Here is a 27,027-nt window from a genome sequence, read left to right on the forward strand (position 1 = left end):
CGCCCCGGGGTGCCGCTGGCGGGGGGGGGCGGGGACCGGGCCGGGCGCGGCCGCTCACTCGCGTCCCTCCAGCAGGAACCGGCGGAACGGCTCGAAGTCGGCGGGGATTGAGTCTGCGGGGAGAGAACAGGGGCGTCAGGAGCCGGGGGGAGGCGAGCCCCGGTAAAGTGGGAGAGCCCCGCACCGGGTCCTCCAGACCTCCAGGACCGAGCCGACCCCCGCAGCAGGTGCGGGGGAAGAGATGCTCTGCGAGCTCTCGGCCCCCGGCCTGGTGCGGGGCGGCCCCGGGGGAGGGGAGAGCCCGGTGCGGGACGTCCCCCGGTAGCCCCGCCGCGGTGCTCACCGTTGCAGCGGTACTGCAGGTTGGACCAGATGATGTTCTCCTGGGAGAAGCAGAAGACCCCCAGCCGCCCCCCGCGCATGGTGGTATCGATGATCACGCCGGAATCGGCCACCAGCCGCGGGCCCTCGTACAGCCGCACCCTGCGGGAGGGGAACGGCCCGGCCCGGCCGTCAGCGGGGGGACCGGGACCCCACCGGGGCATCCCCACCCGGGGCTGGGGGGAGGAGGGGGGCACCAGGCAGGGGACGGGGCATCACGGCCCGGAGTGGGATAGGGGCACCGGACCGGGAACGGGGCTTCCCGCGGGGGCTGCCACGGGGGCACCGGGCCGGGGACGGACCCCTGAACCCCCGGCTCGGGGCCCCCCGCCGTGGCCGGGATGGAGCCCCCCGCGCCGCCCCCGTCCCGGCCCTGCTGCCTTTGTCGGGCGTTTTGCATGTGAAAGGCGCCGGCGGCCGGCGGGGTCGCCATGGCGACGGGACAATGGCCGCGGGGGCCCGGCGGGGCGGACGGGCCCGGCCCGCGGAGCCCCCCCGCGGCGGCCGCCCCGACGGCATCCTTAAAGGGGAAACGCGCCCGCGGCCCCACCGGGGCAGGTCCCCTCCCCACGGCCGGCACCCCCCCACCTAGTGTGGTCCCACAGGGCCGGACCCCTCCTCACAGCCAACATCCTCCCCACCAGGGTGGCCCCACTGCAGGTGGCCCCACCCTGGGAGCCCTCAGTCCCAAAGGCCAGCATCCCGCCCCTGGTGCGATCCCGCTGGGGCTGGACCCCAGAGCAGCCCCCTCATCCCAGCAGCCTCCGTGCTCCCCCATGCTCGGCCCCCACTCACCTGATGTAGCCCACCTGGGGCCTGTGTGCCAGCTGCCAGCGGTAGGATGTCTTGTCCCGCCAGCCCACGTTGCGGGGGTCCTTCCAGAGCAGGCGGACGTGGTCGGGCGTGTGGCCTGTGTGCCACAGCGCGTTGCGCAGGTGCTCCCCAGGGCCCGTCGAGGACTTCACTGCCTGTGGGTGCACAGGGTGTCAGGGGGGACAGGGTTGGGGGGACCCAACCCGGCCCATTGGGTGGCCAGCACCCACCTTGAGCTGCAGCCCTGGCTCAGCCACGGCCCGGAAGGGGGTGGCCTGCCAGTACGTCTGCTCCGTTTGCTTCCACATCACCACATAGAAGCTGGCACTGTCCTGGTAGCTGAAGATGAAGCCAGCGTAGTCATCGTCGGTGACAGTGTTGACATGGAAGGTGCCCTCGAAGTCCACCCCGTTGAAGGCCGTGTAGCCTACAGGGGGAAAAATGCTGCAAGGAACCCTTTCCCCCAGCATGGGAACCCGCACACCATTCCCCTCCAGCCCACCCTTTACCCCTCTGTGGGGCAAAGAACTGTCCCTCACCCTCCAGTGTGGGGGGACAGGAGTAGGGGGGCTGTCCCACGGGGTCTGCAGGTGGGAGAGCATCTCTTACCAACAGCCAAGCCCGGGTCACTGTTCATGGTCTGCACGATCTCCATGCCCTGTAGGGGACAGCAGGGTGAGGGGTGTCCCCAGCTGTGCTGGGGACCTTCCGGTCCCCCTCGGCTCCCACCCCAGCAATGCAGCCCCCAGAAACATGGGGGGCAGCACCCACACCTGGTTGAGAACAACCCAGTTGGGATCGATCTGGGCATCCCCCTCAGGGTCGAGGATGACGGTCTGGTAGGCACGGAAGTCAGTCAGTGTCACCTCGGCGCTCTCAGGACACACGTCCAGCTGGTCCACCACCGTGTCGTTGTCAAAGTCCTCCTCACAGACATCACCCACACCGTTCCCTGGGGACACACACCCCAGTCAGAGTCGGGGTGAACCCAGGCAGCTCTATCTCCTTGCGCCCTCCCCGCACTCACCGTCTGAGTCCTTCTGGTTGGGGTTGGGGATGAGGCGGCAGTTGTCTGGGCCAGGCGCCGTGTAGTCAGGGATGCCATCGTTGTCATCATCATTGTCACATTCATCCCCCAGCCCATCATTGTCTGAGTCCAGCTGGGAGCTGTTGGGGATCTCGGCGCAGTTGTCCTTGGTGTCCTGATGCCCGTCCCCATCACTGGAAGCAAGAACAGGGTCAGATCAGTGCCACATACAGGGAGCCTGGCACCATGTCCCAGCACCCTCACTGACCCCGAAGACCCCGTCATCCCACCTCACAGGCCCCCAAGCTGGGAGCCCCCAGGGAGGGGACAGGACAGGGAGGTGACTCCGCAGCAGCGTGGTCCCCACCTGTCCTCGTTGGTGTCACAGATGTCTCCTACCAGGTCACTATCCATATCTGTCTGAAGGAGAGCAGAGCCCAGTTCAACAGACACACCGGGGCGAGGGGGCCCAGCTGCGCTGCAGGGGGACCCCCACACCCCAACCCAGGTAGGGTCCTGTCCCCCCGTTCCCCTGACCCTGCCTGGCCCTGGCCATACCTGAGTGGGGTTGCTCATTTCAGGGCAACTGTCACAGGCATCCCCAACACCATCCTCATCCCGGTCAGTCTGCAGAGGGTTGGGCACTTTGGGGCAGTTATCCAGCATGTTGGGGATCCCTGCAAGGACAGCGCTGGGTGGATGCCCTCACCCTCTGGCTTGGCGTCACAGTGTCCCTGCTCTGCCAACAGCCCCAGCCCCACGCTGGCAGGCCAGCCCCCAGACCCGCTCACCGTCCCCATCGATGTCATTATCGCAAGCGTCCCCCTCGCCGTTGCTGTCTGTGTCCCACTGATCGTTATTGGGCACATTGGGGCAGTTGTCGCAGGCATCCCCGAAGGAGTCAGTGTCTGAGTTCTGCTGGTCCTTGTTGGGGAAGAGCCGGCAGTTGTCCTGTGGGGAAGAGGACAGGGAGACCTGTGCTGCAGTGGCTGGCAGACAAGAAGCCACAGTCCTGCACAGGTCAGGGCAGGACATCTCCTCCAGCATACCCAGTAAGACCATCCCAGAGCCACAAGCCCTGGCCTGCTGATCCCCAGGAGAAGTATCTTGAGGGCATCAGCATAAAGCCAAAGGGAGAAGCCCCCTGCCCATCATGTCGCCCAGACCACAGGCATGTCCTGCCCACCCAGCTCAGCCACCTCTACATTCTTGATGCCATCGCCATCAGCGTCATCGTCACACTGGTCCCCGATGCCATCATTGTCAGCGTCCTCCTGCCCTGAATTTGGTGTCAGGCGGCAGTTGTCCTGCAGGCACAGGCAGCGTTAAAGATGGGGAGGAGATGAGGTCTGAAGCACAACCCTGCCATGGGCTCCCCAAGCCCTGGCACCCCCTGCCCAAGGATGCCGCCCTCCCTCTCCAGGAGCCCACCTGCTTGCAGTGCTTGTTGTTGTCGATGCAGGGCAGGGGCTCATCTGGGTAGCCATCGAGGTCCGTGTCTTGCCCACACACATTGCCATTGCCAGCCCAGCCCACGTTGCACTGAAGAAAGAAGAAATCAGGGGCTGGGAAGCGTGGAAGGGCCCAGGCAGGATCAGCTGTTGCCCGTGCCAATACCCCCTGAACCCCCGCTTCGCCGTGCTCCAGCCCCGTCTCCCACTCACCGCACAGGAAATTTCACCATTCCTCTCGAACATGCAGAAGCCATTGATGTCGCAGGGGTTGGAGGTGGGAGTGCTGCAGGACTTCTGTGGGACGCAGCCAGATGTCTGATTCCCCGCAAATCCTGACTTGCAGGGACCGCACTTGTAGGAGCCCTGGGAGAGAAGGGGCAGGGGCAGGATTCAGGGAGCAGAACAGCCGTGGGCACCGGGCAGGGGAGGGGGGCAGCTCTGCTCACCAGCGTGTTGGTGCAGATGGAGTTGGGGTCACAGCCCCCGTTGTTTCCATCATTGCATTCGTTAATATCTGTGCAAACCTGTGAGCAGCGCAGGAGAAGCCGTCACCCAGGGCCTTTCCTTGCAGCTCTGCCCATTCCTGTCCCAGGAAAGCTGCCCTTCTCTGACAGGCACAGCATCCTCCACCCATCCCCGCAGCTCAGCATCCCAGAGCATCCACGGGGACCTGGCCGAGTCCCGTAGCACCTCACTCACCTGCTTGCTGGCCCTCGCGTAGTCTACCCCCACACCAGAGACGGTGTTGCCCCGGTAGCCGCGGGGACAGGGCTCGCAGCGGAAGCCAGGGGCCGTGTTGATGCACTTGGAGCCAGGGAAGCAGGGGTTGGCATGAGCGCACTGCGGCACAGGGAGAGAGAAAGGCTTCACCCCTGGGCACGGCATCCTGCATGTCGGGGTGGCCACTGCCCCAGGGTGTCCCAGCAGGGCTCCTCCCCAGCTTGAGGACGCATCCGGAGAGGGGAAGCATCGTCTCGGACGTTGCCTCCTGACCCACCCTGGGAGTGTGCCCACCTCATTGATGTCGGCACAGTGTGTGCCGTTGCCCTCCAGCCCTGGTGGGCAGGGCCCGCAGCGGTACCCGGGGTACTCGTACGTCTCCATGCAGTCCACACCGCTGAAGCAAGGGTTGGGGTTGCAGCGGGACCGGTGCTCATGGAAGCCTGAGAAGAGGGGGGCCGGGCAGGGGGTGAGACGGGGCAGCCCTTGGCCCCCTGGGGTGGGAGCGGAGCCTCACCAGCACTCACCGCAGACCTGGCACTCCATGATGGTGTTGCGGATCAGAGACATCTCCTTCACCTGTGAGGCAGCAGAGCACGGAGCGTCAGGGGGACACAGTGTGCAGGCTGGCACTCTGCGCTTGGGCAAACCCAGCCTGGGGACAGCTGATACCACCCCAGCACCTCACCTGGTCCCTAATGTCTTCTCGCAGCTCGGTCAGGACCCGGTTGAAGAGGGTCAGCTGCGTGACCAGCGCCTTGGTCTGCTCGCCTGCCAGAAGCGGAAAGGACAAGGTCAGCCTCAGGACAGCCACAGACTCCCGGGGCTGTGGGCTGGGGACTGCTCTCCCCCCAGCACCAAACCGGGAGGATGAGACACCCGACAGCTGTTCCTCCTCCTCTCTGGTCCACACAGGACCCTTTCCCCATAGCACAGCCCATGGCCCCAGATTCACCCCATTCTGGGGAGCCTTGCAGGGACCTGGGGCACTGGGACAGGCTACACAGAGTTCTCTGCCCCCATGGAGCCCCAAATGTTGCCGTTGCCCTCACGCTGGGGAACAGGGGAAGCAAAGTGGGGACTTACCCAGGATGGAGGCCAGCACACTTGTCACTGCAAGAGGAGAGATGAGATATTACCGAACGCTGCCACCAAAGCCCAGCAGCGTCACCTTGCACGGTTGCTCCCGGTCAGCGCGTGCACAGCACAGGAGCTCCCATCTGCGTGGGGATGTGGGACCAGGAGAGGTAGGAGCACCCCTCTGTGCACCATGCTGTCACCTCACACCTCCATGTGCCACTGCCTGGGTGACCCCGTTACCTGCACTGTGGATGGACTCATCTCCTTGGAAAGGGCACTCGCTCAGGGCCCCAACACGGCTCATGGACCCTCCCAGGATCAGCTTCATCGACTCCACAAACCCCTGATGTACAAGCGGAGACATGGTCAGCCGTGGGGGGCTCTGCCTGTCCCTGAGGGCACAGAGCAGGGAGGTCTCAGCCCCCCAGGGGGTCCCAGCACTCACCTGCATCCTCTGGTAGGCCTTCTGCCCCGTGCGCACCTCGATGGACTCCACCTCTGCCAGGGGGATCTCTGACAGCTCGGGCAGCCCCACGCTGGAGTCCATCTGCTTGCAGTCGACATAGAGCTCCACACTCAGCATGTCCCCGCGCAGCCCGCTCAGGCGCACGATGATGGTGTGGCTCTGCCCATCCGCCACGTGCGCGTGCTGCAGGTTGACCGAGTGCAGCTTGTTGTCTTCCCGCAGGTAACGCACCAGGACTGCGGAGGAGCAGGAAGGGGCATCAGCTCTCCCCTTGCAGTGCCGACAGCCCCCCGGGACCCACGTGCACCCACTGCTCTCCCCAGCAGGCCCCGTGGACGGCAGGAACTCGGTCCCTGTTTCTCTCTGAGCGTCAAGGCAAGACCAGGGCCAGCATGTCCCTGCGCAGCAGGCACCCACCTTTGTTGATTTTCCCCACCACAGAGACCTCCAGCCACTTCGTGTTGTCCCTCTTGGAGTAGAGGCCAAAGAGGGTCCCCCCCTGCTTGGGGGGGAGGCGGAAGGTGGAGAGGAGGTAAACATCATTCACTGTCAGGAGCTCCATCCGGATCTTGTGCGTTATGCTGGCCATCTGCCGGGCCTCGCTCACCATCAGCAGGTCAATGACTGTGGGTAGTCAAGCACAGGGGTTGCATCCCGGTCGGGCAGCCGCCACTCCAGCCACAGGAGTGCGGTGATGCCCGGTGCAGGGCACCGCGGCCCGGCCCGCTGCGAGCCTGGCGGCACCGACGGGACGGGACTGGACGGGAGTCCCTGGCCCATCGGGTCCCGGGGGGGCCGGGGAAGCCCCGAGGGCTCCGGGCCCCGCCCAGCCCTGGCCCCGCGCGGTGGCGCTCCAGGACCGGCAGCGCTGAGAAGGACCGATGGAGCCCCCGCCACCGGCGGGACCGGCGACCCAGCGGGGTCCCCGGCCCGGAGCCAGCGCTGCTCCCCTGCTCCGCAGCCAGGGCTTCCCCGCGGGGGCGGCTGCAGAGACCCGCCGGCCCCGAGCATCCCGCGTCCCGCGCCGCTCCGGCCCCGCGGGATCGCGGAGCGGGGACGCAGCTGGCGTGGAGCTACGGGGACAGCGCGGAGACCCCCCGGCACCGGGACCGGGACCGGGGGACGGCGCGGCGCGGCGACCAAGCGGGACCGGGAGCCCCCGGAGGGATGGCCCGGCCCCTCGGCACCGGCCCGGGGCGCTCCGGGGAAGCACGGAGAGTCCGGTCCCGCTGCCGCTCAGCTGCCCGCCCGCTCTGAGCAACCGCACCGGGCGGAGAGGGAAGAGCCCCGGCGCCGGGGGGCCCGAGGGAGCCCCGGGAGCCCCCACTGACACCGAGTCAGCATCGGGACCGGCATCTCCCCGCCGGCGGCTCCCTGCCCCGAGCTGCCCCCGGGCCCTAGCGGGTGCCGGCGGCCGCCCCGGGCTGCGGGGATGAATGTCCCCCCTGTCCCCAGCTGCCAGACCTCCCAGGGCGAGCAGAGCCGCTGTCAGCGGTCCCGGGCCGGGGAGCGGGGCCAGGAGTGGGGGGAGTGTTCCAGCCACCGCCTCCCGCCGGGCACCCCGTCGGGGCCGCCCCGCCGCCTCCCGGGGGCCCGGCCCGGCAGTAGCCTTACCTTGTAGCTCGTGGCGAGCGGCGCCGGCGGCGCCCAGCAGGAGCAGTGCCAGGAGCGCTCCGAGAGCCGGGCCCCCCGCGGCCGCCGCTGCCGGTGCCCCCATGCCGCCGGTACCGCCGGTGCGGAGCGGAGCGCGGCGGGGCGGGGTGATGCGAGCGGGGAGGGGCCGGCGCTGCCGGCGAGGAGGAAACAAAGACCCGTCAATCACGGCCGGGCATCCCGGGGACCCCCGGCGGGGCGGGAGAGGGGTGGGACGGGGCGCACCGGAGCTGCGGGGGACCCGCCGAGCCGGCCGGGTGGCTCACAGAAATTGAGTGTGGCAGCCACCGGTTCACCGGCGGGTCAGGCAGTCTGGGGCCGCCTTCTTGCGAGCCAGAGCCGCCCCAGCAGCGCCGGAGCATCCCAGTCCGGGAGAGCCTGGGACTGGGGGTGCTTTGCCAGGGGTGCCCGACGCCCGGGTGCCAGCTCCCGGGCCGGAGGCACCCCGGCGTCGGGCACCCCTGGCCGGTGCGTTGCTCCGTGGTGCAGGAGAGGAGCCAGCCCGCCTGGAGCGGCATAAATCAGCTCCGGGACCCGGCCCAAACCCCGCAGCAACACAATGAGCTCATCCCGGGAGCTCCTTCCCCTCCGCCCGGGCTTGCGGCCGTGTTTACTCCTGTTTCCCCCCCCAGCTCCATAACAACCGCCCCCCCCAGCTCCGCTCCCGGCCCCAGCCCCGCGCCAGCGGCTCGGTGGACGCCAGCGGCTCCGGGGAACGGCGGCTGCCGAGCCGCAAGGGGGAAGTTCTCCCTCCTCCTGCTGCCAGCGGGCTCCCGCCCCTGTTTTCTTTTCATGGAAACGTGCGGGGCAGAGCGGGGCGTGGTGGTGCGGGGCGGGGTGATGTGGGGCAATGGGATGCAGTGTGGGGTCATGCGGTGCGGGACAGCGGGATGCAGTGCAGGGTGGTGCGGGGCAGTGGGATGCGGCGCGGGGTGATATGGGGCGATGCAATGCGGGGCAGCGGGATGCCGTGCGGGGCAGTGGGTTGCGGGGCGATGCGGGGCGGGTCGGAGCACGGGTCCCGGCCCCAAGGACCCGTCGAGCGCCACCACCCCCGTCCCGGGGGCTCGGCTGCGCTCCTCCGCAGCCGGTCACGGAGCGTCCCCGGGGCCGGTGCTGCGGGCGCCGCCGGTGCCCCCCCGCGGTGGGGGCGGGCGGAGCCGGCCCGTGTGGTTCCGGGTCGGGCGGGAAGATGGCGGCGCCCATGGAGCTGTTCTGCTGGGCCGGGGGCTGGGGGCTGCCCTCGGTGGACCCCGACTGCCTGGCCGTGCTGGTGAGCGGCGGGGCCGGTGCCGGGGCCGGTGCGTCCCCCCGGCCCACCCCCGACCCTCCCTCCGCTCTCTCTTGCAGACCTACGCGCGGTTCACGGGGGCGCCGCTGAAGGTGCACCGGGTTACCAGCCCCTGGAGGAGCCCCTCCGGTAAGGGCCCCCCCCCGAAGACACCGCCGTCGCCCGCAGCCGGGACCACCCAGCCTGCACCGGCACCGCCCGCTGTCCCCCGCCCCGCCGCATCCCTCTGCCCCACGGCACCCCCATCACCCCATCACAGCCCTTTGCCCCATCTCACCCCCCCGCCCCATGGCACCCCCCTTCCCAATCTCACCCCCCCCCCGCCCCAACACACCCCTCTGCCTCATGGCACCCCCCCACCCTATCACACTCTCTCTCCCCATTGCACCCCCCTGGCCCCATGGCACACCCCCACCCCATTGCAACCCCCTTGTCCTATTGCCTCCGCCTTGCACTACTGCACCCCCTTCACCCCATCGCACCCTCCTGCCCCATCGCATGGCCCCCTCACCCCATTGCATCCCCCCCACCCCATCGCACCCCCCACGACATCGCACATCCCTGCCACATCCCACCCTCTGCCACATCCCACCCTCTCTGCTCCATCTCATCCCCCTGTCTCATCACAGCCCCCCCACCCCATCGTACCTCCCCCACCCCATCGCATGCTCCTCTCACCCCGTTGCACCCCTCCACTCCATTGCACCGTCTCTTGTCCATTGCCTCCCCCTCGCACCACCGCCCTCCCCCACGTTACACCCCCCTCACCCCATTGCACCCGCTCCATCCCAGCACGCTCCCTGTCTCCCATCGCTCACAGCTTTCAACCTCTCACCCACACCCCTTGTGTCCCTGTGCCCCCCTGCCCCACCTTATATGCTCCCCCACCCCACCACATCCACCTATCCCTCTGCTTCACGCACCCTCACCTGAGCGTGGGGGCCCTTCATGGCCCCCCGCACCCCTGGCCCATGGCAGGGTGACACCGCTGCCTGCAGCCACCCCTCTGCCTGCCCCCAGGCCGCCTGCCTGCGCTGAAGACGCGGGATGAGGGCACCATCTCCAAAACACAGCAGATCATAACTCACCTCAGGAAACAGGTAGGGGGGGGACAAGGGGCATCCTCTGGCCCCCTAGGAGGGAGGGGGCTTGTCCCTCCGTGCTTTGTGGGGGTCACCTGAGAGGCTCTGGCGGGATTTGCTGCTTCCCCACCGGATCATGCCCGTTGCGTTTGCTCTGCAGAAGTACAATGCTGACTACGACCTCTCAGCCACGCAAGGGGCGGACACGCTGGCCTTCGTGTCCTTGCTGGAAGAGAAACTCTTGCCAGTGCTGGTGAGTCTCGGGGGGGGGCACACGAGGGACATGGCCTCACGGACAACCAGATCCACTCCCTGGTGTGGTGCCGGTGGGCTCCGGTGTGTGCCCCCTTGCCCGGAGAGCGGTCCAGGCAGCAAAATCCCAGGGGCCTGGAGCATCCATAGCAGGGATCGGGATAGCGGGGATCGGGATGCCGGGGATCCTGTGGGGAAGCAGTGGGTTGTGCAGCCAGGGCTGGGCTCTGGCCTTGACCCTGATGTCTCCCAGCCCCTTGCGGTCCCTGGGGCAGCCAGTCCTCTGCTGGGCTCGCACCAGTGTGAGCAGTGCTGGGCACCGGCTCTGCAGCTCCTGCCACGGCAAGAGGCTGCGCTGGCTCCAGCCCCGCCGTGGCCTGGGCATGGATTGTTCTCTGCTGCAGATCCACACCTTTTGGGTGGACGCAAAGAACTACGTGGAGCACACGCGGAAGTGGTATGCGGAAACCATTCCCTTCCCCCTCAACTTCTTCCTGCCCAACTGCATGCACAAGCAGCACCTGGAGCGGCTGCAGCTCATGTGGGGAGACGGCTACATGGAGGATGAGGAGAAGCTGGAGAAGGAGGTGAGGGGACGTGGTCGGGGCACGGCGGCTCCTCGGCGGGTGCCCAGAGGGACCCACATGAGGCCAAAATCTTAATCGAGGTCTGGGGTTCACCCTGGCTGAGCACCCCTGTCCCACTCCCCTTAGCACCGTGGCCATCTGCTGTGTGGCTGGGTGGGTGACAACCCTCTGTCCTCCTCCTCCAGCTCTACCGGGATGCTCGGGAATGCCTGACACTCCTGTCCCAGCGCCTTGGCTCCCAGAAGTTTTTCTTTGGAGACTCGTAGGTGGCCGGAGGGCGAAGGTGCTCTGGGGCCTGAGAGCCCCCTGCACCCGGGGAAGCCACAGCCTGTGCATGTCACTTTGGGGGCTGGACAGGCTGACAGGGGACAGGGCTGTCTGTGGTACCACGGAGCGATGTGGGTGGCAGGAATTAAGGCTGCAGGAGCTGCCACCAGCCCCAGCATTTCTGTGCCCGCCACCAGAGCTGCTGTGGGGTGGGAAGGTCCTGCTCCCCTTGTCCTCACCTCGGGGGCTGGAAGCAGCGAGCCCACCTGAGGAGGAGCCATCTCCTGGGACGCTGGGGGTGGATGATGCGACCGGGTGGCTTTGGGTGGGGATTACAGAGGGACAGTGACCCAGTCGCAGGTCTCTGTGCCCCAGGCCGGCCTCCCTCGACGCCTTCGTCTTCAGCCGCCTGGCGCCACTCCTGAAGGCGAAGCTGCCCAACGGGAAACTGCAGCAGCACCTGAAGTCCTTGCAGAACCTGTGCAACTACTGCACCTCCATCCTCAGCCTCTACTTCCCCTGGGACGGAGGTGAGATGCATCCCTCTGCCTCACCCTGTGGGCTCAGGGTGACCCGGTCCCCCTCCATATCCCTGCTCTGTCCCCGCCAGGCGAGCCCCCAGCCAGTGCCCCGCGGGCTGCAGGCGCCGATGGCGGCGAGGTGGAAGAGGACCCCCACAAACGGCGCAACCAGCTGCTGTCCGTGTTGGTGGGGCTGGTGGCCATGCTGGGCTATGCCTTCCTGAGCGGCATCGTCTCCATCCAGCGCGGCGGCGCAGGGCCGGCCGGCCCCCAGCCCATCACCCTGGCGGAGGAGGAAGAGGAAGAGGAGGAGTGAGGAAGAGCTGCGCGACTGTTCCTCCAGCCCCTGGAACTGACTGTTTTTACGCTGAGAGCCTGGCGGCATCGCTCCCTGTGGGTCTCTGCTCCATGTCCTGCCAGGAATCGCAGCCCCCTTGGCGGAGAGCTCACCTGCCACACCAATAAAACCTCCCTCTCTCTGCCTGTGCCCTCTCCTCCTCCCAGCAAGCTCAGGGCCCTTCCCAGTTTCCCCAGTTGCACAGCCTGGAGCACTGCAGCGGGCACCAGTGGGCTGCCCTGATGCCGGTCCTGCTCAGCCCTGGTACCGCACTGCTCGTCCCCAGCCTTAGGGTGCAAAGGGGCCGGGGCAAAGGGGACACCTGCAGGTTTTTAGCTTCCTAAAAGCATCTGTGAGCGTCTCAGCAGCATCCCCCATCCTTTCTGTGGCAGCTGTGGGGCTGAGTCCCTCCATCTCCCCTGCCCCGCGACATCCCTGCCCTCTGGCTACCAGGCAGAGCGGCTGTGGGGCTGGTCCCCATGCTGCTGCCAGCCAGAGCTGTGACACGGCCAGCGATGGTCCCTGGCCAGCTGCCTGCCGCAGCAGAAACCAGTGGCATAGGAGGACCAGGCTCGTCATCAGGAGGCGTCCCCAGCCTGGAAGGGACTGGAGGGACACCCAGAGCTCAGCTCCCTGCAGCAGTGCGAGCAGGGCGGCAAGTGGCTGTGGCTGCAGCCGGAATCCCTCCAGTGCTGACAGCTGTGTTTGCATTCCCCTGTGCCTGCCAGCAGAGGGGAGTTCCTTGCCACTGGCACTGCCAAGAGCATGTCGTGCAGTAAGCACGGGCTCTGCCAGCGTGGCCAGGGCTGCGTGGGCTGCACGGGGGTCAGTGGCGGCCACCCAGGCACTGTGTGCCCCTGCAGCACCGCAGTGCTCCCTGGGGACACCCCGGCGTGGGGCTGGGGCCCGGGTATGGCCCTGCTGCCGCGGTTTCCTCTGGCCGCTGCCAGTTTATGAGCACACAAATGGAAAGGCGGCGTGTGGCCAGGCCGGCTGCGCCCCGGCTGCTGGGCGGCACACAGTCCTTGCTTGTTCGGCCGCTGCCACCACCGGCATCCTCACAGGGCTGCTGCCGGCGCCTACAGGGGCTGGCCCCGTGTCCCCTGGCTGTGCACCCAGACACACGCTCCATGTGCCCCCCGCATGGCTGTGATGGCCGGGGGGGGGGGGGGGGGCCCTGCACTGTGGCGCAGTGCCGGCTGCGGAGCCTCCCCCATATTGGCCCAGTTCAAGGGGCCCCAGCGGGAGGGGGATGACTCAGTGCAGCTCCCCCCATGCCCGCTCCCCCATAACGTCACTCGGGAAGTATGTACCCGACGCTCCCGGTTCCCATTAACTGGAAGGGGGGGGGGGGGGGGGGGCGTGCTGATGGCTGCTCCAGCAGCAGAAACCGCAGCACACGGCCTCCTGCTGCAGCTGAGAGGAGAAGCCGGAGCTGCTGATGTCAGGGCCTGGCGCTGAACCCCGGCTGTGGGTCATGGCTGCTGCTGGCCCCGGGCCCCTGCCCTGCCTGGGGGATGCTGCAGTGGGCAGAGGGGAGGGAGATGCTGCCCCTCGGGGTGACAGCACCCTGTCTCCCTGTAGCATGGACCCACTCCCGGCCGAGCGACCCCAAGAACCCAGGCAGCGGCACGATGGGACCCCATGGGGCTCAGTCGGCCCCAAACCTGCTTCCTGGCACAGTCCTGCCCACCAAGCAGGCAGCAAGGGAGGGCAGAGGGGGTGCAGGCGAGGTTGTAGAAAACCTGTTTATTTTATGAAAACATCTAGAAAAGAGCAGACATTGCAGCCCTCAGGTCAAACAGGTCCCCTGGGGCATCGTGGGGCTGTGCCACAGCCCCATCCCTGCACCAGGACCCGTCCCCAAGCCCTCCACCAGCACCCCGCTCCCGGTGCCAGCACCTCCCTCCTCTGCCGCCATGGCGCTAGGCCGGCTGCTTCCACAGGAACGTCTGGATGGAGTCACCGGTGGCCACGGCCGCAATAAAGCCGACCCGTGGGTCAGAGATCCCGAAGGCCACATCCACAGGGGAGCTGTGGGGATGCGAGAGAGGCTGGAGGTCAGAGGGGGCAGCTGGGCTTCCAGCCGGGGTGTGGGGCGGAATCACTCACCGGTTCAGGACCACCAGGACGACGGTGCCATCCGGGCGCAGGAAAGCCGAGTGCTCCAGGTCACACCGGCGGCACTTCCTGGAGACAGCCAGCCCCACACGCCAGGAGCCCTCGGGGATGAACTTGCTGCAGGAAAAAGCAGGGCCTGAGCATGGGGCCTGGGATGGCAGCCGGAGCCAGCAGCCCCTTGCCGGCCACCCCCAGCCCCGACCCACCTGAAGTGCCCCAGGTGGTAGAACATGGGCTGCTTGTAGAAGACGTCCTTGCTGCTGTCCACAATGATGGGGCTGTCCACATAGTTCTTGCTCCAGTTGGGGCCCCCCTCCAGGTCCAGGGCCAGGTTCCAGTCAGTCCAGCCTGTCACATAGTTGTTGAGGTTCTGCAATGGGGCAGGTGATGGTGCTGAGCCGCGGGCAGGCGCAGGGGGTGACCGGCGCGTCCACAGCCCCCGCTGAGCCCCACCGTCAGGATGCTGTGGCTGTATTTGGTCCCGCGGTCCCAGCCGCCCAGCACCACCCTGGGCTCCCAGAAGTAGGAGCCGGCGGAGGCCTCCGTGGAGAGGAGGAAATAGTCTGGGAAGAGGTGATGGGTGATGGAGAGCGTGAGGTCGATAGGTGCCAGGAAATCCAGGTACCAGTGGATGCCAATGCCGCTGATGTAGCTGGCGGCCACAGGGTCTTTGAGAACCTGGTGGGAGAAAGGAGTCACCAGTGCCCAGGGCTGGGAGAGCCACCACGAGGACAAGAGAGCCACTGTGGGGACTCACCACCTGGGCCCAGTAGGGCAGCATCACTCTCTGGTCATCCAGGATGATGAGCTGGACGTCATGGTGGGAGCTGTTGGCCAGCGCGGGGCCCAGGTCCCGTGCGATGAAGTCCCGCTGGTGCTCGGGGGAGAAGCCCAGGCACTGGAAGGGGTAAAAGATGATCTCACCGGCCGTGGGCTCATTCCCCGCCGTCACCGCCCAGAAGGTCAGGTTGTGTTTGGCGTATTCGTCCAGGAACCTGGGTGCGGGGGCAGATGGTGAACAGCCTCGTCACGGCAGCGCCGGCTCCAGCCCCAGACACAGCGACTCTGCTGCCCACCGCGCTCCCGCGACCCCTCACCGGATAAAGTACTTGGCCCAGGCCTGGTGATACTTGTCCCCAGGGCTGCCCTTCAGTGTTCCCCTCCCCGTCATCGCACCGTTCGTCTTCATCCAGACTGGGGAGGTCCAGGGGCTGGCGTACAGCGACAGTGGCCGCTTGGCCACTGCCTGGGCTGCTTGGAGGATGGGGATCTGGGGAGAACCAGGATGGCAGTGGGCTCTCCAGGTCTGCCCTGGCACCAGCATCACAGGCATCAGGACAAGTCCTCTTCCTCCCCATCAGCGGGAAGGTGCTGCCCTTCCCCAGCCCAGCACAGCCTGTCCCGTCTCATCCCGTCCCATCCCACACAGGCTGCAGCCTCGGGCTCACCCTGCAGGACTCACCTTCATCCGTGTGTCCTCCTCTGTCAGGTTGAAGTGCTTCAGCTCAAAGTCACCCTCCGCGTCAGCATAGGTGTACAAGCGAACGGAGAAGTCGGTGCTGGCCATGGGGACGCGCACGAGGTTGTACTCGATGCCTGGGGACAGGGCAGGCAGTGATGGGCATGGCTGGGTTATATTCAGGGGGTGCAGCCCCCTGGCTTCCAGGAACCTCCCAGCCCCTCGGCACGAGGCTCAGCAGCCAGACCCCAAGGAGGGGAGGGTGGGCAGCCTGGCCCCGTCACCCAGCAGCATTGCCCTGCCCCAGGCCCACCTTCCTCGGAGAAATAGGAGCGGAGTAGGTGGTTCTGGGCATCTTTGGACAGGGACTGGATGTTGATGGCAGCTGCATCAGTGATGGAGCCACCAAAGCCCTTCACCTTCTGGTACCGCTGCGCCGTGTTCAGGGTGAGATGGAAATCTGCCAGGGACAAACATCATCGCAGCCACTGCGCAGGGACAGTCTGCTCTCCGGTGCACAGGGTCTGGCCGTGGCAGGTACCTGGGATCTCAGTGTTGTGCTGGAAGCTCCCCTCGCTGCGCTCCAGCCGCTTGCCAGCCTTGCTGCTCTCGTACTTGATGTAGGTGCCCGGGGTCGGCAGCACCACGGGATCCAGCGTGTCACAGTACGTGGCGCTGCAGGCGCACACCAGTGAGCCGTGACCGAAGTCCTTGGCATCGCAGGGACGGCCGCCTTCGGCAGGAGGAGAGAGCGGGCAGGTACAGGGGGCTGCGGCAGGAGCCGAGCTCACCCCTTCGACCCACCACGGACACCGAACCCATGTCCGTGCCACTCCAAACCACTAACCTCAGCAGCTCGGGGATACAGTGCCAGCACTTACCTGCCGCCTGCAACGCTGCCTGCCCCAGCAGGAGCCAGCCCAGGAGGCTGGCACACCCAGGGCCCATGACACCTCTGCTGTAGCGCGGCTTGGATGGATGCTGATGGCAAGGACCAGGGCTGGGAGCAGGGTGGCGAGTGTCAGCAGCGAGGTCCTCTCGCCCTGTCCCATCATCCCCGCGTGGGGTCAGAGACCCAGGCCAGGGACAGCCCCACCATCCCCTGCCTAGGAGCCTCAGGGAGCATCAGCACCCTCAGCCAGGGCTGAGCCCCTGTTGTCCTGCCCGCTCCCCAGTGCTCACCTTCCCTTCTGCCCTGCCAGTGCCCACATCCCCCCGGCTGTGTGCTGCCCCCCACCCACCAGGCTGGCATTCCCAGCCGCCCACGCTGGCTGTACCCGGCAGCTCTGTTCACTCCCATCGCCCCACTCCCACTCCTCCCTCCATGTTCATCCCCCAGTGGTGCTGTGCTGGGCTGTGCCGTGCCACGCCATGCCGTGCCACGCTGCTCCACGTGTGCCTGGTGACTCCCAAGCCACAGCCGGGAGCAAACAGCTCCATGTTCCTAACCCAATGAGTGCGGCAGCCGGGGCTTGCCCAGCCAGAGGGTTTTGGGGCTCGAGCCCTCAGTGCAGAGGGCTCCTGCATTTCCCTGCTCTCTGCAGGTGTCCCCACCCTGCCACATCCTTCCCGTGATGCTGGGCAAGGAGCTTCTTGAGAGAGTATGAGAGGAGCCTCCTCTGCGCCTCAGGACCCCGGTGCCAGGTGCTGCCTGCAGGCAGGGGGAGGCAAGGGTGGGACATAGCACCAGCTCACTGCTCCCGGAGACTGTGCGGGATGGGGACCAGGGCCAGGTGGGCTCTCCCGCACCCATCACCTTCCGCTCCCTGCCTGGGGGTGATGCCCAGCACCGTGGGCATGGCCTCAGCGTGGTCCTGCTGTCCGGGGCCATCCCCACCTCTGCCAGCTGATGAAGCCACTGAAGACCCAGGGTACTCACCTGCTGCCACTAAACCCTCTCGCCGCGTCTCAGTGGGGCGGCGGGACCTGCGTCCTGGCTGTGCGTGGTGGGAGGTGACGGCGTCTGGTGGAGCAGGAAAGGTGAGTCCGGGAGAGGAGAGACAGCTCATGGGACTCTTGTGCATTTTGAAAAGGAGCCCGGGGATGATTTTGCAACCTGGCTCCAATGAGAACTTTCAACACTCACCGCAGCATTTGCAAAGCTCTCCTGAAACCTGCCCCAGTGGCCAGAGGGAAGTTTTGGGGAGGGCGGGATGCCCCCCAGCCCCCCAGTTGCCTCCATCACCCCAGACAGGACCCCCCTGCAGCCATGTGCGTCCAGTGCAGCACTCCCCTTCAAAGAGCCCCACAAAAGCAGCCTTGCCCCCCAGGACTGGCCTGGGCAGGATTAGGGGTCACTGTGCCCACCCTAGCATCTCTGCTGGGTCCCTACAGCTGCTCAGGCACAGTGGGGGGCTGCGAGTGCTGCCTGCTGGGGGCCCGCTCACCCTTGCCATGGGGCCGTACCCCCCACGCCTGAGCCCCATGCCCGCAGCTGGGCTGGGTGGAGCAGGCTGCAGGAGTTTATCATCTGCAAAACAAGTCTGGGCTCGGCACCTTCTAATTTGGGATCCTTCCTAATTGCAGGCACCTGCCTATCAGGAGAAACAGGAGCAGGGCAGAGCCATGGGAGAGGCAGCATCTGCCCAGCCCAGCCTCGCTGTCCCACCGATGCCACTTGTGTGGGTGGCTGGGGAGACAGCCCTTTGCCCAGAGACCGCTCCTGCCACTGCAGCCAGAGCAAAGCTCTCCCCCCAGCACAGGCTGCGCCGGTGGGAACCACGGGGACAATTCCTTCAGCCTCCCCCCAGCCCCTCGCTCCCACCAATGGGGATGTTGCATCCCTCGGTTTCCCCGTCAGCTTTTCAGCACAGGGGGAAGGTACGAGCCCTGTGGCAGATGGGATTCCAGACGGCCGGGGAGCGCAGAGCCCAGCTGGAGGGGCTGCACCGAAGCATTTCCCTGCACACGCGTCCCTGAGCGCTGCTGAACATCTGGGGATGTGGGGCTGTGTATGCGCCTTCCCTGCCTGGCAGAGCTTTGCTCTACCTTGGTCCAGCACAGAGATCAAGTTTGGGCCAGCGCTACCCAGGAACATCGATAAAAGTGCAGGACAGGCAGATGTGCTCTGTGAACAGGGCTGAGATGGAGCCCGGTGCTGCCTTCATGCTACACTCCAAGAAAACAGCTGTTAAACCTCTTTTTTTTTTCCTTTTTCCCCCAGTGTCAGCAACTCCACAACTCTCACACAAGGGGAGTTTGCCAAGGAGTGCTCTGGTTTTCTCATTCCGGGACTTCAAAGATGCTGGTAACGTTCCCAAAGGCTGGAGCAAGCAAATACTGTAACTGGTATTTAAAGAGAGCAAACAAGACAGCCAGGTAATTGCGGGCTGCCAGCTCGATGTCGGCCACGGCCAGAACAGAAGGGAGTCTGTCCGGAGGCCACACCAGCAGAGCATGAGCTCTGGAAGAGATGGCACCAACCTAATTTGTCTGCGAGGTCTGGTGGATGGGGACACTGATACAATTTGCTCAACCTTTTCTGCAGTGTCCGCCCTGGGACAACAGGACATTTGGATTAAAAAAAAAATTTTTTTTTAAAAAGTAGGCTGGGGAAAGCCAATGGGACATATGAAATGAATCAAGAGCTGGCGAGCAGCTGAGTCTCCAGCTGCAGCGATAAACAAGGCAGCCACACGCGGGCCACGGGGACAGAGCCCTCTGGGGCACCCCTTGGCCTTTGCCGCCTCTCCGAGGAAAACCGAGCAATTTCCGAGAGTGTAGAGGAAACACTGACGGGGACGGCACATACTGGAGGGAACGCGTCACGGCTTTACTTGGTGCCCGAGACACACGCAAAGGTTTTAAGGGAGCCACGTGTGGAAGTGTAGTCCAGGAGACGCTGCAGCAGGAGCCTTCAGGGGGCTGGGGAACGCCAGGGAGGGATGGGGAAGGCTGGGAAGCACTGGCAGTGGCAGCCCTGCTGGGACCCCAGCGCCGGGACCACATGCAGCCCCTAGTGCAGGGGCAGGACCCTCGGTCCGTCCTGTACCGGTGGTGGGTCACTGCCTGCTTCCACCATTGGCGGAAGGGAAAGGTGGAAGGGTGCTGGAAAGGGCAGGGGACACCCAGAGACCCCCCAGCCACGCAGTTCCATCCCTCGCCCTGCCCTGGCTGTCACTTTCCAAGCCACAGGTAGGTCTGGATGGAGTTGGCCGGAGCCATGGTCTCGATGAAACCAACAGTGGGGTCCTGGATCCAGAATGGCATGTCCCAGCCAGACCTGGGGGGCAAGAAGGGCTGGGCAGGACGGCACAGCCAGAGCCGAGCGTCCCCCCACCTGGGCTGCCCTGCTGACCTGTTGAGGACCACCAGGACGAGGGCCCCGTCGGGACGCAGGATGGCCACGTGCTCCAGCTGACAGATGAGACTTCGGTGGCTGCTGTGCAGGCCCACGCGCCGCGAGCCCTCAGGGATGAACTTGCTGCGGGAAGAGGAACAGGGGAGGGATCGTGCCCCCAGTCTCGGGCAGGCGGATTGAGAGCTCCTGAGCCTCCCCGGCCCCGACCCACCTGAAGTGCCCCAGGTGGTAGAACATGGGCTGCTTGTAGAAGACATCCTTGCTGCTGTCCACAATGATGGGGCTGTCCACAAAGTTCTTGACCCAGTTGGGGCCCCCCTCCAGGTCCAGGGCCAGGTTCCAGTCGGTCCAGCCGGCCACAAAGTGGTTCAGGACCTGGGCAGGTGGGGAAGGGGCTGAGTGGGACTAAGGCGGGCCCAGGCGGGCAGTGCTGGGGGTGGCCGTACCGTCAGGATGCTGTGGCTGTAGCTTTCTCCTCGCTCCCAGCAGCCCAGGGACACAGAGAACCGGAGGGTGAGGAAGCCGCTGCAGGCCTCCGTGTAGAGGAGAAAATGGTCAGGGAAGAGCTTGTGGGTGGCCTCCAGGCTGCAGCTGGCCGGGACGATGCTGTCCAGGTACCAGTGAACCCCCAGGCCAGCAACGTAGCGGGCAGCAGTGGCATTGCCCAGGACCTGGGGGAGCAGAGGGGACACCTCACGCCAGGGCCACCAGCGCCCTAAGCCCCATGGGGATGGGCACACGGATCCCACGTGCCAGCAGGGTCCCCTAGGGCCACCTGCCTCCCCTACTGTCCCCTCCTGCAGGCACCGCAGGCTCCCGTCAGCACCCGCACCCCAAGCAGGAAGCCCCGAGCAGCACCCTATCTGGGTCCAGCACCCCACTGGGTACAGGGCGATGGGTGCATGGAGGCAGACGAGCCCCTCGGTGGGCTCCCCGCCCCCCACTGCTGCCTGCTCCTCCCTCGGCACTACGGCCCTGCGTGGTCCCCCGGTGCTGCTGGTTCAAGGCGAGGGAGGGACGTGCTGTGCCTGTGGCTCTGGCCTCGCTCGAGGCAGGGGCAGGAGCAGGTTTTATTATTTTTCCTTTTAGTTTGAGGTAATTCCCACAAACAGCTCTTCAGCATTGCAAAGGAACAAGCCGAATCAGTTGAAACTCTGCCTGGAGAAGGAGCTGGGGTGCCGGCCAGCAGGACTCCAGGATGCAGATGCCACCTCCTGTCCCTGATTCACCCAAGCACACACGGAGGCGGTTGCTACCGAATTAGCCGTCTCCGGCTCCCTCTCTGGCAGACCCGGTTTGCCTCCTGCTCTGCCTGGGGCTGGGAGAGGCTGCTGCCTTAATTTTCAGATAAAACCCAATGCTTTGGTGGGACACAGAGCAGAGGGAGCAGGAGGAGCCATGCAGGGCGAGGGGCTTTGCTCTTCACCGCTTTGGCCCAGTGCGGGAGGTGGATGCGCTGGTCGTCCAGGATGATAAGGCGGGTGCGGTGGGGGCTGCGGGCCAGCGCAGGGCCCAGGTCACGGACGACAAAGTCCCTCTGCTGCACAGCGGTGAAGGCAATAGTGGGGAACTGGGGGGGTGTGAAGATGGCTGCGAGGGGCTCGTTCTGTGCAGTCACCGCCCAGAAGGTCACGTTGTATTTGGCGTATTCATCCAGGAACCTTGCACAGGGAAGAGGGGTCAGCATCAGCATTGCCTGCCCACCCTCTGCCCACCCCAAATCATGCCCCAGCCCCCCATGGTCCTCGAGCATCCCAGCCCTGGGGCACGGTACTTGATGAAGTAGTTGGCCCAGGTCTTGTGGTACTTGTCTCCCGCCTGCCCCTTCAGTGTCCCCTTCCCGCGGACATCCCCGTTGCTCTTCATCCAGCCTGGAGAGGTCCAGGGGCTGGCATACAGTGACAGCATCCGCCTGCTCATGGCCGAGGCTCGGTGCAGGAGGGGGATCTGCAGGAGGGGGCAGAGCGATGGCTCAGCTCCCACTGCAGCCCCCCGAAACTGGCCGGCTCAGCGCAGAAGGAACGGGAGCACTCAAGTGACCTCTGCGGGGAACAGCAGCCTGCGAGCACCACCCCATGGCACGATGCCCTGGCTCTGCACCCTGCCAGTCCCAGCCGGGATGTGCCAGAACATGCCTCGGAGGAGGCGCCAGCTCACATGCGCTGTCCCCACACACTCTGCCACCCTGCAAGGGGCTTAGCAGCGCGCAGGCACGGGGGTCCTGGCACACGCAGGAGCTCCAGCGGGAGAGGGGACACGGCGCCAGTGGCAGCAGCTTCAGCCTCCCACCTTCAACTTCACATCCTCCTCAGCCAGCCTGAAGTGCTTCAGCTCGTAGTCGTGGGGGACGTCATCGTAGCTGTAGGGGCGGACGGAGAAGTCGCTGCAAGCCATGGGGAGCCGGATGAGGTTGTACTCGATCCCTACAGAGTGGGAAAAGAATCAGGCAGCACTGGAGTATCTGCCCAGGTGATGAATGTCCCTGCAGCAGGCACAGCCCTGCGAGCAGCCCCACACTGCTGGCACCACTCACCGCTCTCAGAGAAGTAGGAGCGGAGCAGGTTGTCCTGGGCAGGCTGCGACAGCCCCAGGATGTTGATGGCAGCGGCATCAGAGAGGGACCCACCGAAGCCCTTCACGTGCTGGTAGAGTGTGGAGATGTTGAGCGTCAGCAGCAGCCCTGGAGGGAAACCCCAGCTCAGGTTGTGGTGCCCAGAGGTCCCACAGGGGCACCCGCTGCCCCGTGGTCGTGGTGGGTACCTGGAGCATGCAGGCTGCGCTGGAAGCTCCCCTCGCTGCGCTCCAGCCGCTTGCCGGCCTTGCTGCTCTCATACTTGATGTAGGTGCCCGGGGCCGGCAGCACCACGGGGTCCAGCGTGTCACAGTACGTGGCGTTGCAGACACATACGATGGAGTCATGGCCAAAGTACTTGGGGCTGCAGGGCTGGGCACCTGGGGGGCACGGGCAGGGTGGGGGCAGCTGCCGGCTCGGGGACGTGTCCCCGCCAGAGCTCTGCTGCCTGCCCCAGGGTGCTGCCTCTGCCCCCGTGCTCCGCACCCCGTCTGCTCCCTGGGTACCCCGGCTCCTGCACTGCCCCCAGGCTCCTGACCCTGTCCCAGAGCACCCCAGTGCCCAGGCCACGCTGTCCCATTGCCACCCCTGCTGTGTCCCCGTGCTCACCTGCAGCCTGGGTCACCGCCTGTAGCAGCAGCAGCAGCCAGCCCAGGACGCTGACAGCCCCCATGTCCCCAGCTCCAGCAGGTCCCAGGGAGCAGAGCCTGCAAGCAGGGACACCCTCAGCCAAGGCAGATGCAGGCACAGGAGGGGTGGAGGGACAGGCTGGGCTCCCCGGCTGGATCAGCACCCCCTCCTCTGCCCCTACTCCTGCTTCGGCTGCCAGGGAGCTCCTGCCCGTCATCCCCCTCCCCAGCAAAGACCCTCGCCTGGCAAAGTGGGTCCATCCGTGCCAGGAACCCACAGCCCACCCACCTCCGCCTCGGCTGCTCCCCGACCTGTACTGCCGCCAGCCTTTCTCCTCCTCCTCAGGCAGCTCCAGCCTCCCCACCTCGCCTTTACGGGGAGCTGCTTCGAGACCTCCCTCCGCAGCACACCCTCTCCCACCCCCACAGCTCCTCCTTGCTCCCCTCCTGGCCCATACCTACTGTTGGTCTTGGCCCCAGACCATGGGGACGTCTCCTCACCACGGAGCCGGAGCTGGGGAACACCAGGTCCTCCACGCCTTCCACTGCTGTGCGAGGGTGTCAGGCCCCCAAGAAGGGAGATGGGGACATCGAGCTGGCAGCTCTGGCTACGTGAAAGGCCCCACCAGCACAGGGAGATGCAGCACAGGGCAGCTCTGAGAACCCACTGCAATGCCCTAAAGGAAGCACTGATTCCTTTCTTTTGCCAGGCAGGGGCTGGATGAATCCCTGGAAGCACAGCAGACCCCACAGGCAGATTCACGGGCACTGTAGGCTGTCCTGCTAATAAGCTCTCACAGCACCTTGGGTGATTCACCCCTGCCCATCACCCCAGTTTCCCCCCAGGAACTGCTGTTGCCGTGCTCCCAGCATATGGATGGCCCAGGACCCCCCCAGCGAGGATGGCAAACGTGGCTGCATGGCCCAGTGCAGCAAAAGGACAAGACAAGTGCAGCCACCCAGGAGCTGGGGCCACCACCGTGCCCTGCCCAAGGCTTTTGCATCGCTCGCCCCAGCTAAGCAGGCACCATGGAGGGCAACAGCGGCAGCAGGCTGGCAAGTGCCCCGGCAGGAGCTGCGCTCTCGAGCCAGACCCACGGCAGGGAACCCACTGCCCCAACACTGGCTATGCCAGGAGCAGAGCTCAGCTCCGCCATGCCTGGGAACAAAGCACTCCAGGAGCACTCCCTGCTCCTCCAAGAGCAATCCTCTCAGTCCAAAGAGCCAGGGCTGAACCGGGCCAGCTCACCAGGGCACACTGCCTGGTCCTGGTCACATCGCCCAGGACGTGCCCACTCCCATGGACACACATGCACGCACCCTTGGCATCTCTTGGCAGGGGTGGCCCGCAGGACAGAGAGCAGCCAGCCCCCAGCCACCGCTCTGCTGGCCCCAGAGCATCGAACGCCAGAGCTCGGAGTTTCCCTCCATAGGGTTAAACCGCTCCGTTAGTTCTCCCTCTCCGGGTGGAGCAGCACTTCGTGACTAATTTTCTCCTTTTCTGGCATATCAGATGCAGCTGTGGGGCAATTCAATTCATCAAAGTTCCTCCTACCCTCCAGCGCTGCCCTGCCACCCTCCCATGCCTCCACCTGCCATGCTGGCCCGAGCCACATGGGGCCGAGCCACGGGGCACCTGCTCCAGCTGCCACTGGGGAATGGGCAGATGGGGCCAGGCAGCCCCCAGTTACAACTCACAGGGCAACCAGGCAGCCCCGGAAGGAAGCTGCTGGCCCCATGGCTCTCCCACCCCTAAGCCATGACTAACGTGTCAGCCGGGTGCTACACCCAGGCTAATAAGCCCCAATTTTGGGGAGGGACTAATAGGTCAACCCCTGCTGCCCCACGATTATCAGCTGCCTCCCAGCCCGCTGCCAGCCCCCCCGGATGCCCTGTATGCACTTTCCCTCCCCATTTCGGGGTCTGGCTCTGCCTGCCCCCCCGTCTGGCAGCTGGCTCAGGTCCCCACAGCTCCCGGGAGGAAAAACACTGCGGAGGCTGCTGGAGCTGGTCCCTATCACCACGGGCTGATAAGAGCTTCCTGCTGAGCAGGAAAAGTGAGACCCAGGGGAAGGGACACACCTCCATGCGGAGTGGTGGCACGGGAGACACCGGGCAGCCCCGCCAAATCCTCTCAAAGCCGCTTCTCGCTGCCGCTCCCAGCACCCGGGGTTTCTCACGGTGTCTGCAGCAGGAGCCTGGGGGGTGAACTTTGTCCTTTAGCCAGGCCAGAGGGGATGGGGACCCTGGGAGCACAGAGCTGCAGCTGAACAGCCTTTATGGGGATCACGACTCCAAAAACATCAGCGCCGAAGTGGGAGCCAGGGGTGCAGAGCCACAGTGCGACCGAGGCAGTGGCTCCGGCGTCCTGCAGGCAGCTGGACCTCAGCCCTGGGCATGGGACGAGCTGGCCCTTGCTGGCAGGCACTGGTTCCAGGCCAGCTACTGGGGGGTCCCATCCCAGCCACAAGCTGGTGTGCACCCCAAAAATCAGTGAACGCTTTGCACAAGAATTAATGAGCCGAGCCCCTCTCCATTTAATGTGGAGACGGTTTGTCCTCCAGAGCTGAGCAGAGCACAGGGACAAGGGCGCACATCCTGGGATGATTCAGCATCCAGACATCAGCTTTTATTATCAGGGCCAGTAAAATTTTAAAGGAAGCTGGTAAGAACCTGGGAAAGAAGCAGCAGGTGGAGGAGCAGTCCTGCGCCAGGCATGGTGATGCTGGGAGCAGGGCTCACTGCCGCTGCCATCCTGGAGAAATATTTCCCTCTTGTGGACAAACACAAAGAGCCTCCAGGCAGGAACAGGATTCTCCTGGCCCTCTGTGCAGCCAGCTCTCCCCAGGACGTGGTGTTGTGGGGTCCCAGGGCTCCTGCTCCAGAGCAATGCCTCAGTGGCACCACAGTGCAGGATGTGCCAGCTTCCTAATGTGACCCTGTCACGCACTTACCCAGTGCCCTGGGGGCCGCCAGAGCCGGCACTGGGCTGTGCCTGGCCCACGCAGCGTCGCTGCTGTCAGCCCTGATGGCATCCCGGGCCACATCCCGCCTGCCCCAACCCGGCTGACCCGGATCGCCCCAGCAGCCCCGGCCTCCCTTCCTCCTCCTGCCTGCAACTGCGACCTCCCTGCCCTAATCCTCGCTCGCCGCGCTCCCTCCCTCCTTCCTGGGTGTGCCCACGCTCGGCACCCACTCCTGGCCCTCTGCCCGCTTGCTCAAGCTGCCCCAGCTCTGCAGCGGGTGCTGAGCCCCTGCTGCACCCTGAGCCGCAGCGGGTACCCCTCTTCCCCAGTGGGGATGGGACAGCACAGCCCATGGCAGGGGGACAGCACGTCCCAGGGCAAGGCTGCTGCAGCCTGGCTGGCATCCCTCTCCCTGCAAAGCCCCAGGAGAAGCTTGGGGATGCCCTGACCCCATCCAGAGATCGCTTGTACCCTGAGCCCACCATGCCGTGATGCTCCTGGAGCTGGTTCTGCCTCCAGCCCCGCAGCCTGGGCTGGGCGAGATGTGATCCATGCACCCCCTCAGCCCAGCGTGGGGCTGCGGGCGGCGCCAGCTTGGCAGGAAAAGCAGGGAGAGCTGAAGCTCGGCCGCAATCCCTGCCCAGGGCTTCCACCAAGACGGGCTTTCATGTACTTTGCTCCCACTCCTGCTCCAGGACCTGGAGCATCTGCACACAGGGTAAATCCTGAGCTGCCTGCCCATTCCTAAATCTGCCCACAAAGGCAGTGGGAGAGCACCTGGGCTCAGCTCAACCCCCTGCCAGGCAGCACACGCTTGAAACCGGGAAGCATACTGACGCCTGGAGCACCTCCCCGGTGGTAGCAAGCCCCACTGTGAGTTGTGGGGACGAAAGCAGCCAGGGTGGCAAGGGAGAGCGGCTGCCCTATGGGGCTCCAGGTGCTCCATACTGCTCTTGGGAATCCCATGGGCTCTGTGCCCAGGCGGCACCCAGCCATGGTGCCCAGGAGCAGGGGAGGGACCCGGCCGTCTCTCTTCCAGCCGCAGACAT

The 27,027-nt window shown here is 65.7% G+C and overlaps 4 protein-coding genes across 4 annotated transcripts; 1 reads left to right on the top strand and 3 right to left on the bottom strand.

Moving 5' to 3' along the window:
- Window positions 1-54: 54 nt before the first annotated feature.
- Window positions 55-7,658, bottom strand: THBS3 (thrombospondin 3). Its single transcript, XM_074164537.1, is given in 23 exon segments — window positions 55-113; window positions 344-483; window positions 1,177-1,349; window positions 1,425-1,621; window positions 1,804-1,852; window positions 1,968-2,146; window positions 2,222-2,415; window positions 2,589-2,641; window positions 2,780-2,898; window positions 3,013-3,172; window positions 3,421-3,528; window positions 3,653-3,763; window positions 3,886-4,038; window positions 4,122-4,199; window positions 4,375-4,515; window positions 4,690-4,838; window positions 4,923-5,034; window positions 5,036-5,166; window positions 5,482-5,508; window positions 5,716-5,818; window positions 5,921-6,177; window positions 6,359-6,565; window positions 7,556-7,658. Coding segments are annotated over 23 exon segments (3,003 nt in total).
- A 1,119-nt stretch (window positions 7,659-8,777) lies between these two features.
- MTX1 (metaxin 1) lies at window positions 8,778-12,077 on the top strand. Its single transcript, XM_074164538.1, has 8 exons — window positions 8,778-8,867; window positions 8,945-9,014; window positions 9,906-9,985; window positions 10,128-10,220; window positions 10,624-10,806; window positions 10,992-11,068; window positions 11,449-11,603; window positions 11,684-12,077. The coding sequence occupies exons 1-8, from the start codon at window positions 8,787-8,789 to the stop codon at window positions 11,908-11,910; spliced, it is 966 nt and encodes a 321-aa protein (XP_074020639.1). The 5' UTR covers window positions 8,778-8,786; the 3' UTR covers window positions 11,911-12,077.
- A 1,779-nt stretch (window positions 12,078-13,856) lies between these two features.
- On the bottom strand, window positions 13,857-16,459 carry LOC141475942 (lysosomal acid glucosylceramidase-like). The gene is made up of 10 exons (XM_074164519.1): window positions 16,393-16,459; window positions 16,053-16,244; window positions 15,825-15,971; window positions 15,515-15,648; window positions 15,150-15,322; window positions 14,810-15,047; window positions 14,506-14,730; window positions 14,259-14,422; window positions 14,044-14,169; window positions 13,857-13,965 (listed from the first exon to the last, which is right to left on the bottom strand). Exons 1-10 carry the CDS (start codon window positions 16,457-16,459, stop codon window positions 13,857-13,859), a joined length of 1,575 nt encoding a protein of 524 aa, XP_074020620.1.
- Window positions 16,460-19,263: 2,804 nt separating this feature from the next.
- Window positions 19,264-23,056, bottom strand: LOC141475939 (lysosomal acid glucosylceramidase-like). The gene is made up of 10 exons (XM_074164516.1): window positions 22,993-23,056; window positions 22,572-22,763; window positions 22,345-22,491; window positions 22,101-22,234; window positions 21,586-21,758; window positions 21,238-21,472; window positions 20,258-20,482; window positions 20,023-20,186; window positions 19,809-19,934; window positions 19,264-19,733 (listed from the first exon to the last, which is right to left on the bottom strand). Exons 1-10 carry the CDS (start codon window positions 23,054-23,056, stop codon window positions 19,628-19,630), a joined length of 1,566 nt encoding a protein of 521 aa, XP_074020617.1. The 3' UTR covers window positions 19,264-19,627.
- Between the last annotated feature and the right edge of the window lie 3,971 nt (window positions 23,057-27,027).

This window comes from Numenius arquata, chromosome 27, assembly GCF_964106895.1.
Source record: "Numenius arquata chromosome 27, bNumArq3.hap1.1, whole genome shotgun sequence".
NCBI classification, from domain to species: domain Eukaryota; kingdom Metazoa; phylum Chordata; class Aves; order Charadriiformes; family Scolopacidae; genus Numenius; species Numenius arquata.